Below are 17,088 nucleotides of genomic sequence, written 5' to 3'. Positions count from 1 at the left end.
TTGTAGAACAGAAGGACCCATGAGTACAAGTACATACTTCCCTGAAAGTGGCAGGACAGGTAGACAGGGTGGTGAAGTAGGTGTTTGGCACGCTGGCCTTCATCAGTCAGGGCACTGAGTATAAGGAGTTGAGACATTATGTTGCACTTGTACAAGGCACTTGGACTATTGTGTACTATTTTGGTTACCCTGTTATAGGACAGACAACATTAAGCTGGAAAAAGTGCAAAGAAGATTTATGAGAATGCTGCCAGCACAGTGAGAGGTTGGGCAGGCTATTACTTTATTCCTTGGAGTGTAGGAGACTAAGGGGTGACCTTATAATAGTGTATAAAATCATGAGAGGCATAGATTGGGTGAATGCAGAGTTTTGTTTTTTTTTAAACCAGGGAAAAGGATTCAAAAACTAGAAGGGGAAGGTGAAACTAGAAGGTGAGAGGGGAAAGATTTAATAGGGACCCGAGGGGCAGCTTCTTCGCGCAGAGGGTGGTGGGTGTATGGAGAAAACTTCCGGAGAAAGTGGTTGAAGCAGGTATAGTAACAACATTTAAAAGAAATTTGGACAGGTACACGGATCGGAAAGGTTTAGAGGGATATGGGCCAAATGGGACTAATTTAGATGGGCATTTTGGTTGGCATACACAAGTTGGGCTGAAGGGCCTGTGTCTGAGCTGTATGACTCTATGGAGTTTAATCAGGGCAAGTATGAGGTATTGCACTTTAGGAGGTCGAATGTAAAGGGAAAGTATACAGTTAATGGCAGGACCCTTAACAGCATTGATGTACAGAAGGATCTTGGGATCCAAGTCCATAGCTCCCTGAAAGTGGCAACACAAGTAGATAGGGTGGTAAAGGAAACATATGACAATGCCTTGCTTCATCAGTCAGGGCAATGAGTATAAGAGTCAGGAAGTCATGTTGCAGCTGTATAAAACTTTGGTTAGGCTGCATTTGGAGTATTGTGTGTAGTTCTGGTTACCCCATTACAGGAAGGATGTGAAGACTTTGGAGGAGATGCAGAAGAGGTTCACCAGGATGGTGCTTGCATTAGAGAGTATTAGCCAAAAGGAGAGGTCAGACAAACCTGGACTGTTTTCTCTGAAGAGTCGGAGGCTGAGGGGATTCCTGATAGAAGTATATAAAATTATGAGAGGCATAGACAGGATAGACAGTCAGAATCTTTCTTGCAGGGTAGAAATGTCAAATACTAGAGGACATAGCTATAAGGTGAGAGGGGCAAAATCTAAAGGAGATCTGTGGGGTAAGTTTTTTTTTACACACAAAGAGTGGTAGGTGCCTAGAACGCGCTGCCAGAGATGGTGGTGGAAGCAGACATAATATTGGCGTTTAAGAAGCATTTAGCCAGGCACGTGAACATGCAAGAAATGGAGCGATAAGGATCACGTGCAGACTGATGGGATTTGTTTAATTTGGCATCTTAGTCGGCACAGACGTCGTGGGCTGTACTGTTCTATGTATTAGGAGCAGGAATGAGCTCCTCAGTCCTTAAAGCTTCCTCCACCATTTAACATGATCATATGAAACGATCATTATAACCACATTCCTACCTACCTCCAATAATCTTTCCTTCACCCCCATGCTTATCAACAATTCACCCCACATCCACCTTGTCATAACCCCCCAGGAAATTGTGTGTTCCAATTAAGGCCCCTTTCACCCTTCTAAACTTCACCATACAGAATTTTATCCTATCCAACCTCTGATTATAAAATACCACATACTTTGCAGGTATAATCAAGTAATCTGTCACTGAACTACTTCCAACACACTAATATTCTTCCTTAATCAGGGAGACCAATACTGTAGATAGCACTCCAGGCATGTTCTCACTAATGTCATATATAATTGAAGCAGAGCCTTCCAACTCTCTCCCTGGCAATAAATAATAATATTCTATTATCTTTCCTAATTATATGCAGTACCTGCCTTTTGTAAATCATGCCAAGGGCATGAGCGTGATATTTTTCCAGCCAAAATGAACTACTTCACATTTTCCCTCTTTATACTCCTTCCCAGACTATTGCCCACTTTCTTGACCAATCTGTATCCCTTCATAGTCTCCTTAATGTTCTCTTCACAACTTAGTTTCCTACCTATCTTTATGTTAGCAGCAATTTAATAACCATATCTTTAGTGCCTTCATCTATCATTTATAAAAATTGTTATGTCACCCACACTTAAACTTCATCCTATGCTATGCCATCTCAAGTATCAATCCCTATGCCAACACCAATCCCAAAAGCACACCACATATTACATCTTGCCAACCAAAAAATGACTCATTTATGCCTACTCAGCTTCCTGTTAGCAAGCCAATTTTCTATATACGCCAACATGTTACTTCCTACACTATAAGGTTTCATGTTCTGCATAAACTTTAAAGCAGCACCTTACCAAATACCTTGTGGAAACTTGATTAAATGTCTTCAAAGAACTCCAATAAATTGGTAAATTATGAGGACTCTTTCACAAAACCTTGTTGACTTTGTATGATTACCTTGAATTTTCCTAAGTGCCCTATTGCAACATTTTTAATAATCACTTCCGACATTTCCCTATGGCAGGTATTAAGCTAACTGGCATGTAGCTTCCTACTTTCTGCCTCCCCTTTTTAAATAAAGGAGTCGCATTTCCACTTTCCACATTGATCGAACCTTCCCTAAATCTGGGGAATTCTGGAAAATTAAAATCCATGCATCAAATAATACATAAGCCAATTCTTTTAAGACCCAAGGCTGAAGTCCTTTAGTTCGAACAATTTGCATGGTACCACTTCCCTGATAACTGTAATTTTCCTGAGTTCCTTTGTCCCTTCCAATTTGTGATTCACAGCTATTTCTGCAGTGAAGAGTGATGCAAATTACCTGCTTAATTCACTTGACCACTCCTTGTTTTCCATATTAATACCCCAGACTTATTTACTACAGGACCAATGCTCACTTTATAATTCTCTTTAAATATCTATAGAAACTCTTACTTTTATCTTGTGCTCTACTTTTGTTTTATGTATTAATCTTTTAATTAAGTTTGAAACTATCTTTAACTTTTTCAGTTAACCATGGATGGTGGGGATCGTCTCCTTGGAATTTTTCTTTGTTAAAATGTATCCATTCTGTGTACTCTGAAAGATTCCCTCAAATGTCAGCCACTGCATCTCAATTGACTGATCCCTTAGCCTAACTTGCCAGATCACTTTAGCTCATCCTGCTTTCGTGTCCTCTTACCTACATTTAAAATACTAGCCTCTAGCTTGTTCTTCTCTCCCTCAAGCTGTTTGTAAGATTTAATCATATTATGATTGAAATCAAGATGCAAAATCCAGAACTAGCAGCCAAAACATAAAAAGATAGAAATTCACCCTCAGTCACATGGCAAGCTCACAATTTAATCGCAGCAGCATGTCGTGCTAATATAATATTCATGTGCTACACCTGTCAGGAGATGAAGTTATAGCCCAAAAACAATTTTCAATATTTATTGCAGTAATTTTTTTTTAAAAACTTTGATACTGCAAACAAAGATTCCAAGTTGGTTATTATAATATGATTTAATTTTACATTCAGTTTGAGGGAGAGAAGAATGAGTCCAAGGCTAGTATTTTAAGCAAATATGAACAATTAAGCAGGCATTTTAAGCCAAAATATTTGTGACACCGTATCACAGAGTTTACCTTTTGTCTTCCTCTTCCTCCTTTTTCTGCACCTTAAAACTAGTTTTACTTCCAATGTTCCCAATTCTGATGAAAAGCCATCAACCTGAAATGTTAACTCTGTTTTCTCTCCACCATAACTGCTGATACTTCTAGCACTTTCTTTGTATTTCAGATTTCCAGACCCACATTATATATTGCTTTTAAAATCTGTTATTTTCTTTATATGTAATGATATTTTGACTTTTTTTTACCCATTTATGAATAAATAATTGCATGAAGGAATAAGACTTCACTGAACTTTTCCACCCAGTTCTAACATGGGTTAGCAGGAAGCTTGTCAACAGCAAGACCAAGAAAATATTAAACGTCAAACAAGGACAAGTGCAATAGGACAATCAATTAGAATTGATTAAGAGATCATACCTGAAATAAGAATTCTGAGTAAAATCTGTACGACACCAAAACATTAAGTACTTTAAAGGGACAAGAAAAAAAATAGTTTAAGTTAAGTAAAAGCACCTACAAAAAAATTTAAGTTCCTCTCTGCATTATTGCTTTTCTACTGATACATATGGTGTCAGCAAAACTGCAGATGCATCCTAGAGCCCTTCATGAAAAGAATTAGAAGTGACTGAAAACATGGTGAAAGAGATAAGTTTTAGAAGCATTGCAAAAGACATGGAACAGACAATATTAAAGTTTTATTAGCTTAAGAGAGCAATGAGACACCCAAGCTCTATTCCTGATAGATGGAAGACAAAAAGGCTATAGAAGGTTGAAGACAAAAGACTATAAATACAAATTTGGACATGAGACCTGAGATGGTTGCAAGAGATAGGACAAGGTGATAATGATGTTTGTAAACAAGAATGGGCTACAGCTTAGTACATTGGGAAAAATGAGGTGATAAAAATTCTGTTGGAGAAAGGGGTGAAAGGTGCATAGAACAGGACATCATTGAACTTTGACCCAGCTGGAATTTATTTATTGTGGCATTTGAGAATCCCAACGAGAGAGTGATACTAGAGGTGGCACAGGTGAGAATGAAGCTTAAGTGTGGGTGAGGTAAATAGGTAGAAGTATAGAGGTCAGTGAGGTCAGACAGTCTTGATTATGGTTAAGTTCACCTTTATTATTAGTTCAGCTTCAGTTATGCCACTAAAATCATATAACATTAGGTTCCAACTTGTGTAGACATTTGGGAAGTCAAATGGAGCAATGGTTATGATGGAGTTTCTGGGGCCATAAATATGCAGCCCCTTTCGCACATGCCTACCAGAACTGTAGCAATAGTGAATTGGACAGACAGTAAATTTGTTTGGAACCATTGCAGCTGATATCCAACCTGCCCAAAATGATCAGTGTGGATGTCAGCAACAGTGAGGATTTCCACTTGACTTGTGGCAAGCAGATAGATTATTGGTAGCTTAAGCCAAGTAAAGTAGCAGCAGCAGCTTGTTAGATGTAATTTTGGGGATTCAGGAGAAGACCTATAGAGATTCCACACTTTTATTATACATAAACCAGCCAATTCACAATGGGTGTGCTGTATTTCTCTCCTGCAGGAGTGGCTGGGAGCTGAAGTGATTCTTAAGCTTATTTTTGGCCCATGCTGCAGGATGAAATATCAGTCTTCTGCATAACCACTGTTCTGAACCTACAACCATGAAGAAGGCATACCAGCGTCTCTACTTTTTTTTAAGATGTTTAAGGAGACTTAGCATGTCATCGAAGCCTCTGCCAAACGTCTACAGACATACAGTGGAAGGCATTCTGACTGGTTACATCATGGCCTGGAATGGAAATTCCAATGCACAGGAACGCAAGAAGCTAGAGAGTGATGAACTCAGCCAGTTCCATCACAGGTACGGTTCTCCCCACTAGCAAGGACATTTACAAGAGGCAATGTCTCAAGGAGTTGACATCCATCATTAAGGGGCCCCCCCACCATCTGGGCCATACCCTCTTCTCGTTGCTGCCAGCAGGCAGGAGGGAGCCTGAAGACCCACACCTCAAGGATCAACAACAGCTTCTTCCCCACTGCCATCAGGTGCTTGAACCAACCTGTGAAACTCTAGTTCTACCTCAGACTATACCTCCCTTAACTTGCACTAATGTTGTTATGTTTAATTTTGTTTATTTTGTCATGCAAGTTATGTATTATCTACATTAATTTAAGTTTACATAATTTATATTTGTCATATTTGTAATAATAATGTGCTGCTGCGGCAGAAAGCTAATTTTCATGGCATTTATACCCTGGATATGTATGCCTATGACAATGAACATGAACTTGAACTTGAACTTGTAGAATGCACTGCAGCAGCATTTCACTCCCTTCTGTAAATACCTTTGAGAACAACAAGATCAGTAATTTACTCAGTGCACAAATCACCTCCAAGCCATATTCAATGTTGATTTGGCCATCAATTACATTAGATAAAGTTCCCAGAAACTGCTACCCACCTTAACCACAGAGTGAATAAAAAGAAAGGCCCTTCTAAACTGCAATGAAGATGAGATCATATTAGCCTTGTAGTATCACCCATCCCCAAAGAACAAAAAAAATTACATCAGAAGGATGAAATAATGATCGACATACCTGAAAAGGATACTTGTTTTGACAAGGAATAGGGCTACTGTCATGCTTCACAATTTCTGCACACTTGATTTTTTGTAAATCAATGGAGCCCTTTTTGTGTTTTTTCTGGAGAAAGATTTAAAAAAAATCTGTAAGTTCTGCTACTAGTACGTCAGAAATATTTTAAATATTTATCTTCTATAACCTAAATGCTGTTGGAAGTGATAATTTAGTACTGTACATACACTTAGGCAAACCACACATACCTCCCAGTACTATATCTGGGATAGCTACACAAAATACAGTAAAATGCCAATAATCTGCTCATGAGGTGCTGGGCGAGCAGATTTGTTGGACTGTCAGATGTTACTGTATTAATACTTCATTACACTTCTAATACAATATTTGTTTTAAGATATTATACAATGGAATCATAAAGTATCCAGGGAACCTGCTGTGTGGAAAGAGAGCACAGGATCCAGGACCCCAGTGAATTGGAAGGGAGCACAGGAATCAGGGCCCCTATATGTTAGTCCAGGAATCAGCACCCATTGAGCCTGATGCCAAAATAATCAGGACTTCCAAATTGTCAGATAGCAGATTTAAGTTCAAGTTACAGCCTGGCCTTTTGAATGACAAATACTTGCTTAACCTTATAACTGGAGCTGGATCAGCCATGTTAAAATTGTTTTTCACAGCCAAATTATCTTTTCTTGTAAGCCTTCTCCTAAGATTTATGATGACTACTGTAATTCTCTCTCCATCCCTTGTTCCATTACTCCCTTCTCTCAATGTACCACACACTGATTTTCTGTTTGGTGAAAATCTGTTTGTGCAACTGAATATTACTTCTGTACCAACTTCTTTTAAATGGGACACAATCCTTAACCAGAAACACTATGATTTCTTATTATAATTCTGGCCCTTGAGTAACTGAAAAATAGCAGAAACTGAAATATTCCAAGATTCCAACAAGTCAACAATGGATCAGTTTTTAATACTCCTGTGATATTGGGTACATCTTGGAGGTCCTGTATCTCTTAGTAATGATCATTCATGTTAAATTTAAAAAAAAACTAGAGAAGATTAGAATTTTTTTTATTTCTAATTTCCCTGTAAAAACCCATACCACAAAGTAAGATGCCCTAATTTTGGTAAATGTGCTGCTAATTTAAGAGTTGCACAGTATAAAGTCTCTTCAACAACTAAATTAAATCTATGGGTACTTACTCTACCTAAATGCAAGATTACAGCAAGATACATGTTGCAAAAAAAGTTGCAAGCCCCCAGCACACAAAATTTAATTAACATACAAAAATTAGTATGTGATAATGCACAATATCCCAACATGCATCACATGAAGCAAGCAATCTCCCTTAACCATATCAGTATTACACGTTTGAGAGAAAAAAATGCCTACAATAATGGAACTGAAGATTTCAGTAAAGTTTATTTAAAAATTGATAACACAATAATTTGAAGTATGAACTTTAAATATAACAGTAAAATCAAAGTAATGTTTTTGTATTTTGTTATATATTTTAAAATTAAAGTATACTTACACAGCAAATCAAATTTTGCCCTCAAAATACCAAAATACAACAGCAATGTGTTATTTAATCAATTCCTGACCAAGTGCTACACAAGTCAAACTACCATTGCAGATAGGAATTGTACAGTACTGACATCCTCTTATATAACTGCATTTTATGTATGTATCCAACTAAAAGCAAATCACTATAATTTGAAGATTTTAATATTACACATTATCTGTCATGATGTAACTGAAGAAGGTTCCATTGCAAAGTTGGAGTAATATCTCATTCCCAAGGTCATTGTTAAAATTTCAAATGAATTGCAATATTAATTAAGAAAAATAAAGCAAGAAAAAAAAACATCAGCCCTCAACTATTTTAACTTCCGGAAAATTGAGATGACCAATTTAAAGCAAGGTATTTTAGGCCCAGAGTGGCTGAGGTTTCCACCAGGTGTAGCAGCTGCTCAGGAAGCAACTTGCAGGAACATGAGAGGAATGAACAAAGAGGTGTTAAGGAAATGCACAAAGCTAATTAGTGGCTTGAAATCACTTCAGGGGATGAAATGAAGCATTTTTTCTAGAGTGCTTTAGTCAGTTATGTAGCACAGTACTGCAAACTGCAAGATCTTGCAAATATCTCCAGCATTAGCCTGCAAGTAGCCAGATGCATCAAGGTTCATCAAAACAGCCATCATAAAGAGCTGTGGTTGTGGTTATACCTCATTCATGAATCATTTGGTTGGACAGAAATGTACTGTCGATGATGTATCAGCAACTCAAACCCCCTCAACTTACCAGAGTGCTTTTATTTTTATATATAAACTCGCTCCTCCTCAATTCCTTTTTCTTACTCCCATTCATTCAGTCTGCTCATCTTTAGCAACAGGGAATGAAATGAAGTGACCTACTACATTAGAGAAATGTAGTAATCTCTCTAATGTAGCAGTCACTGCAAAAAGCTCGAGGTTACAACAGCCTGGAAGAGGCCATGGTTGCATTGACAGCCTTAAGCAGTCTGGTGTTTTGACAGATTTCAGTCACAGCTTCTCATCATCCCTTTAAATAGCACTGGTGGAGGGGGGGGTAGAGTGAACATGTTAAGCAGCAGAAACATGCAAGGGCGTTGGCTGTAAGACATTTATAAATGGCATCAGATCAGCTGTCCACTCAGATTGATATCTCAATCAATTTTCTCTGTGTGTTGCTGCTGGTTATTAGAAAGTGTATACCAAGATGGCATCCAGCACACTTCTCTTTGGGATCAGAAAATGGACTAATGTTCCAAGTCAACAAGCCTTCAAGTCAGTACTTTGGTGAAAGGTGAATAATCTAAACATTAAATTTATTTGTCTTTCCAATAGATGCTGCCTACCTTGTTTCTTTTTTTATTTCCAGCATTTTCTGTTTTCACATTGCTTACTTACAGCTGTAGGAATTGAGAAAGGCAAAACGATAGTATAGGACTTGGAAGAGAAATCCCCTAAAAAGACAGAAAAGCCTTCTAAATAGTCTAGATGCAAATACACAAATCCAGCAATATTGCCAAGTGCACAATAAGCATGCTAAGTAGAGTCATAGAGTTATGCAGCACAAAAACAGGCCCTTCAGCCCAACTCATCCATGCTGACCAAGATGTCATCTTGACCTAGTCCCTTGTGCTTGCATTTGGACCATATCCCTCTAAACTTTTCCTATCGACGTGCCAGTTCAAATGTCTTTTAAACATTGTAATTGTACCCACCTCCATCACTTTCACAGACAGCTAATTTCATAGTCCCACCACCCTTTGTGTGAAAAACTTGCCACTCAAGTCCCCTTTAAATCCTTCCTCTCTCACCTTAAACCTATGCCTTCTAGTTTTAGATTCCCCTACTCTGGGAAAAAGACTGTGACCATCACCTTATCAATGACCCTAATGATTTAATAAACCTGTACAAGGTCATTCTTCAACCTCCTTCACTCCAGGGAAAACAGTCCCAGCCTGCTTCTGAGAATTCTGAGCAAAACGATCTCAAGGGCCTAAAAGATGCCAGTGGTTTAGGACAAAACACAGTTATTCCATAACAATATAGAATTAATATTTGGCAAGTGCAACACATTTCCAATTGGCTGAATTTGTTGAAGAAAGGAATACTGATGATCATGATAAACAGTAAGCATAGCTCTCAAGGCTTTTAATTATAACAAAGTCATTACATGAAGCTCTGACTTCATCTAAATAAATAGTTGTCTAGTCCTCTGCTGCTGTGCAATCTACTTCACTTACAGAAGTAGTTCAAGCATGTACAGAAATGTTTATCACATCAAACCCCTGCGACACTATTTGAGGTATGTTTTATCTCTTATTGAAAGTAAATAAAATAGCAGGATATGCATTTTGTGTTTTTTTTAAATGTCCAAAGTAATTGGCTGAAATTCGTTTGGATTTCTTCTTTGAATTTCTGTTAAGATTTCAATAGACTAATGTTGTTAAGAGATAACATGTTGTGACCAACCATGATGCTTGATACAAAAGGAAGGAAGGGAGTTATCTGGTCATCTTCACTCAGAGATATTCAACTGCAGGTTTTCAGAAGGAAATAAAAAATGCAAATTATTGAGTATTTTGTAGGAGTTAGAACATAGAACATTACAGCACATTACAGGCCCTTTGGCCCACAATGTTGTGCTGAAATTTTATCCTGCTCTAAGATCTATCTAACCCTTCCCTCCCACATAGCCCCCATTTCTCTATTATTCATATGTCTATTTACGAGTCTCTTAAATGTCCCTAATGTATCTGCCCCAACAACCTCTGCCGACAGTGCATTCCACGCACCCATCACTCTCTGTGTAAAAAAACTTACCCCTGATATCCTGCTTATATCTTCCTCCAATCACCTTAAAAGTATGTCCCCTCGTGTTAGCCATTGTCACCCTTGGAAAAAGTCTCTGACTGTGCACTCGATCTATGCCTCTTCTCATCTTGTATACTTCTATCAAGTCACCTCTCGTCCTCCTTCTCTCTAAAGAGAAAAGCCCTAGCTCACTCAGCCTATCCTCGTAAGACACGCTTTCCAATCCAGGCAGCATCCTGGTAAATCTCCTCTGCACCCTCTCTAAAGCTTCCACATCCTTCCTATAACAAGACAACCAGAACTGAACACAATACTCCAAGTTTAGTCTAACCAGAGTTCTATAGAGCTGCAACATTACCTCGCGGCTCTTGAACTCAATACCCCGACTAATGAAGGCCAACACACCATACGCCTTCTTAACAACCCTATCGATTTGTGCGGCAACCTTGAGGGATCTATGGATGTGGACCCCAAGATCCCTCTGTTCCTCCACACAGCTAAGAGTCCTGCCATTAACCTTGTATTCTGCCTTCAAATTCGAACTCCAGAAGTGCATCACTTCACAGTTTCCTGGGTTGAATTCCATCTGCCACTTCTCAGCCCAGCTCTGCATCCTGTCAATGTCCTGTTGTAATCTACAGCAACCTTCTACACTATCCACAACACCACTAACCTTTGTATCATCAGCAAACTTACTAACCCATCCTTCCACATCCTCATCTAAGTCATTTATAAAAATCACAAAAAGCAGGGGTCCCAGAACAGATCCCTGAAGAACACCACTGGTCACCAACCTCCAGGCAGAATATGCTCCATCTACAACCACCCTCTGTCTTCTGTGAGCCAGCCAATTCTGAATCTACACAGCCAAGTTTCCCTGGATCCCATGCCTCCTGACTTTCTGAATCAGCCTTCCATGAGGAACCTTATTGAACGCCTTACTAAAATCCATGTACACCACATCCACTGCTCTACCTTCATCAATGTGCTTCATCACATCCTCAAAGAATTCAATCAGGCTCGTGAGGCATGACCTGCCCCTTACAAAGCCATGCTGACTGTCCCTAATCAGCCTATACTTCTTCAAATGCCCATAAATCCTGTCTCTAAGAATCTTCTCCAGTAATTTGCCCACCACTGAAGTAAGACTCACCGGTCCGTAATTCCCAGGGTTATCCCTACTCCCTTTCTTAAACAAAGGAACAACATTTGTCACCCTCCAATCGTCTAGCACTACTCCTGTGGCCAGTGAGGATGCAAAGATCATCGCCAAAGGTGCAGCAATCTCTTTCCTCGCTTCCCATAATAACCTTGGATATATCCTGTCTGGCCCCAATGACTTATCTATCCTAATGTTTTTCAAAAGATCCAGCACATCCTCTTTCCTCACATCGACACGCCCTAGCGTATTAGCCTGTTGTACTCCATCCTCACAAATGTCAAGGTTTCCCTCTCTCTGGTGAATACTGAAGCAAAGTATTCATTAAAGACCTCCCCTACCTCTTCCGACTCCAGGCACATATTTCCTCTTTTATCCCTGATCGGTCCTACCCTCACTCTGGTCATCCTCTTATTCTTCACATACGTGTAGAACGCCTTGGGGTTTTCCTTGATCCTACTCACCAAGGACTTCTCATGGTCCCTTCTAGCTCTCCTAAGTCCAATCTTAAGCTCCCTCCTGGCTATCTCCAAAATGCTCTCCCACCAAGAGATCTAAAAATTGATCAGTTCTAGCACAAATGAATTAGCAACCCTCCTCAACAACAATTTGCATTTACCTGCATCTTTAACAAAATTAAAGTCCAAGGCACAAAAGATTGAATGAGCAATAAAGTGATGATATTAGAAATATATTGAAAAAGACACAGGTTTTAAGGAAGATCTTAAAAGAAAATATAAAAGGTAGAACAAAGGCGGCTTTCGAGAGGGAATTCAAGGGGTTGGTAACTACTCAGATGAAGACACTGCCACCAGCAGCAGAGACAAAGGAAATTGGTGACAAACTAACCTGTTTATTCTCTTTTCCAGTCTGACAAAGGGTCAACCTGAAACATTAAGTATTTACCTTCCCACAGTACGAGCTGCTGAGTGTTTCCAGAATGTTCTGTTTTGATTTCAAAATGCTGCTATATCTGTTTTTAAAAATCTTCAAACACAAGGGCCAGTCTCATAAGGCTTCAATATGTATACTTATTTTTAACAATAGCCACGTTCATGATTTGACATTTTGATTAAACAAAATGCTTTTTAAAAAGACAAGTTTCATTTCTAAATCAAATAACCATGAGTGTCTACTAAACAATCAAGGCTGCTGATCAAACTACCATGGTACAAAGTTTATGGAGCAACAGCCTGTAAAATTACTTCCCTCAGTAACAAATTAACCCATTACATTTACAATACGCTGCAAGTGGATTGTTTTCACATGAAAATCCAAATTTGGTTTATAAACAAAAGGATGGAAATACTTGCCAATAATTATGATTCAAAAATAAATTATTCTAGTTCAGATTATTCATATAATAATATGAAACCAAATCCTTAAAGTTGTCACCCTGAAATTGGCAAAAATTTACTATAGCGAAATACAAGGTCCTAGAGAAGAAAAGCTTCAAAATATATACATGATTTGACGACATAGTATCAAAGCCTTCGGCGTTTTCTTGAGCTACTGTAAGGCATATACTTGCATACAACTGCTTTTGATCCACAACATGTAACCAAACTTTTTTACGTGAATGCCAACATGTGCTCTGGGAGAGGGCTCAGTTTTTCCAATCATTAATTTTTTTTTGACTTTTCAAAAATATCAAGTTATCCTATGAGGACATCCATACATCTTGTAGTGTTGTATTTTGTTTGCTATACTTCTTGAAAATTCAAAACATTTGAACAACCCAAGCTTAAGCAAAGGCACAATATAAATGGAACCTTTTTTTCCTCCAAGGCACAAAAGATTGAATGAGCAATAAAGTGATGATATTAGAAATATATTGAAAAAGACACAGGTTTTAAGGAAGATCTTAAAAGAAAATATAAAAGGTAGAACAAAGGCGGCTTTCGAGAGGGAATTCAAGGGGTTGGTAACTACTCAGATGAAGACACTGCCACCAGCAGCAGAGACAAAGGAAATTGGTGACAAACTAACCTGTTTATTCTCTTTTCCAGTCTGACAAAGGGTCAACCTGAAACATTAAGTATTTACCTTTCCACAGTATGAGCTGCTGAGTGTTTCCAGAACGTTCTGTTTTGATTTCAAAATGCTGCTATATCTGTTTTTAAAAATCTTCAAACACAAGGGCCAGTCTCATAAGGCTTCAATATGTATACTTATTTTTAATAATAGCCACGTTCATGATTTGACATTTTGATTAAACAAAATGCTTTTTAAAAAGACAAGTTTCATTTCTAAATCAAATAACCATGAGTGTCTACTAAACAATCACAGCTGCTGATCAAACTACCATGGTACAAAGTTTATGGAGCAACAGCCTGTAAAATTACTTCCCTCAGTAACAAATTAACCCATTACATTTACAATATGCTGCAAGTGGATTGTTTTCACATGAAAATCCAAATTTGGTTTATAAACAAAAGGATGGAAATACTTGCCAATAATTATGATTCAAAAATAAATTATTCTAGTTCAGATTATTCATATAATAATATGAAACCAAATCCTTAAAGTTGTCACCCTGAAATTGGCAAAAATTTACTATAGCGAAATACAAGGTCCTAAAGAAGAAAAGCTTCAAAATATATTCATGATTTGACGACATAGTATCAAAGCCTTCGGCGTTTTCTTGAGCTACTGTAAGGCATATACTTGCATACAACTGCTTTTGATCCACAACATGTAACCAAACCTTTTTACATGAATGCCAACATGTGTTCTGGGAGAGGGCTCAGTTTTTCCAATCATTAATTTTTTTTTGACTTTTCAAAAATATCAAGTTATCCTATGAGGACATCCATACATCTTGTAGTGTTGTATTTTGTTTGCTATACTTCTTGAAAATTCAAAACATTTGAACAACCCAAGCTTAAGCAAAGGCACAATATAAATGGAACCTTTTTTTCCTCTTTGATTGATGTTTTAACTGATCCACTAAACTATGAGTATTGCACTGAAACAAGTGCTTAAAACCCAGCAAGGCAGCTTGTGAATTTGAATTTGGTTGATGAAATTTAAGACAAAAATCTAGAAATGGTGACCATGAAGCCATCAGATGCTCATTAAATTTCTTTGCTCTCTATGGGAGGAAATTTGCCTTTATGTGACTGCGGATCCACAACAATTTTACTGGTTCTTAACTATCCAATGAAGTACCTTAGTAAGCCAACTTGTATTAGATTTCTACAAAAAAAAGTGCACAGTAATAAACACACAGCCCAGCAATGAGTTGGCATTGAAAACAGAGGTACACTAAACCTAGCACACCAAATCCTCTAACTTTGCACATATGCTAAAACAATTCCAAAAACTAATGAATAAACAGCATACAAGGTAACCAGCACTGCCTGTCCTTTGAGCAATTTAGGGACATCAGACATGGCAGCACAAAGTCTCACCTACCTTGGAGATCCATAACTCTCACTTCAATTCCAAACTCCAACAGGTAGAAAACATAGGCAATGAAACCTCCTGCTGATTATCACCTCACCAAAAGCATTGACCAGAACTGATTTTAAAACTTTCTAAATCAACTCATCATAAAAAAAGCACTAGTGTATTAGATTTGTTTTTTTTCTCAAAAGGGGCAGAGTTGCAACTTAAGTCATAAAAATGCAATTTCATTGCTGTTAATTTTCTTCCTAATGCTACATGCAAGCTTCTTAGACTTCAATTTTCAGAGAAAATCTGAACTATGAAATATGATCCAGAAACACAATCCCAAAATCCATGTCATAAAGATGAGTCACCATGACACATGGCCTTGTTAAATGCCTTTATCGGTGTTTGTTTCTGAATAGTTAATTGTTTTTTTTAAGTAGCAAACTTGTCAGCAGCAATTGTTAAACTGTTAGATTTTTTTCTAAGTTGTTAGGTTGGCATCCATTTATATATCTATTTTTGATTAATATTTTTCCATTGAAAAAAGACAACTTGAAATTTCCCTTACCATTTTGGAGCGGCCATTGTGAGAGTAGGCCAGTGTAAGAGTGGGGAGCTGAGGCTCTAGCTCAAGATGCTTTGCCGTGAAGAGGCTGAGTAAGTGGCCCAGGTTTCAGGAGTAAGAGTGGACCTTTAAAAAGGTTTCCGTGAGGAGGCACAGGTAAGAACAGGTAAGGTTTTATATTGCTGTTGGTCCTTAGAACTTGATTCAGTGTAGGCAGGATGGTAGTTAGGGCAATGGGATGCTCCTCCTGCAAGATATGGGAAAGTCAGGGAACCTCCCTGACTAAATCTGTGCAAAGTGCATCCAGCTGCAGCTCCTGACAGACAGCTGAGGGCTTCATAGAAGAGACTTTTACTGAGGTGGTCACACCCAAGGTACAGGCTTCAGAGAGATGGGCGACTACCAGGAAAAGTAAGGGCAGTAGGCAGGCAGTGCAGGGTTCCCCTGTAGCCATTCTCCTCACAAACAGGTCTACCTCTTTGGATACTGTTGAGGGGTATGTTCTTTCAGGTGCTAGCAGCATGGTCAGGTGTCTGGCACCGTGACTGGCTCTGAGGCTCAGAGGGTGCAGTCAGACAGGGCAATAGTGATATAAGACTTGACAATGAGGGGGATTGACGGGAGATTCTGTGGCTGCAGAAGAGATACCAAGATGGTGTGTTGCTTCCCAGGTGGCAGGGTGAAGGTGGTCTCTGGGCAGCTGCAGAAAATTCACCAGTGGGAGGGTGAACAGCAAGAAGTCATTGTATGTGTTGGTACAAACTACGTAGGTCAAACAAGGGATGAGGTTCTGCAGAATGAGTACAGGGAGTAAGGTAAGAAGTTATGAAGCAGAATCTCGAGGGTGGTGATCTCGGATTACTCCCAGTGCCACGTGCTAGTGAGGACAGAAATAGAAAGATAGGCCAGATGAATTAGTGGCTGAGGAGCTGGCGCAGGGGGCAGGGATTCAGGTTCCATGGACCATTGGGATCTCTTCTGCAGTAGAGGCAACCTGTACAAGAGGGACAGGTTCCACTTGAATGACAGAGGGACCAGTATCCTTGCAGGGAAACTTGCTGGTGCTACATAGTAGGGTTTAAACTAGATTGCCGTGGGGGTTGAACTCTGAGCAGTGATGAAGTCATGGGATAATATCCAGTTAAACTTCATTTATTTCATGCATGAGGTTTAACAGGTAAGGCAGACGAGCTCTGAGTGTGGATTGGCTCTGAGGACTGGGATATTACAGCCAAAACAGAAACACGGCTGAGAGAAGGGCAGGACTGGCAGCTCAATATGCCAGGATACAGATGCCACAGGCATGACAGAGGTACAAGTAAACGAGGAGGGGGTGTTGC

The 17,088-nt window shown here is 38.8% G+C and overlaps 1 protein-coding gene across 8 annotated transcripts in view; it reads right to left on the bottom strand.

The window, feature by feature from the left end:
• Positions 1-17,088, bottom strand: part of LOC127580258 (tyrosine-protein kinase Tec-like) — a 116,872-nt gene that overhangs the window by 66,712 nt on the left and 33,072 nt on the right. For 4 of the 8 annotated variants that reach the window (XM_052033438.1, XM_052033428.1, XM_052033419.1 and 1 more), the window contains exon 4: positions 6,276-6,380. The exons of 1 other annotated variant lie outside the window; for it this stretch is intronic. In XM_052033438.1, coding sequence (XP_051889398.1) covers positions 6,276-6,380 — 105 coding nt within the window. Of the gene's footprint in view, positions 1-6,275; positions 6,381-9,163; positions 9,272-12,693; positions 12,800-17,088 lie in introns of those variants that run through there. 3 more of the 8 variants (XM_052033478.1, XM_052033489.1, XM_052033468.1) reach the window with 2 other exon arrangements.

This window comes from Pristis pectinata, chromosome 2 (genome assembly GCF_009764475.1).
Source record: "Pristis pectinata isolate sPriPec2 chromosome 2, sPriPec2.1.pri, whole genome shotgun sequence".
NCBI classification, from domain to species: domain Eukaryota; kingdom Metazoa; phylum Chordata; class Chondrichthyes; order Rhinopristiformes; family Pristidae; genus Pristis; species Pristis pectinata.
This window is presented reverse-complemented; position numbering and strand designations above follow the sequence as displayed.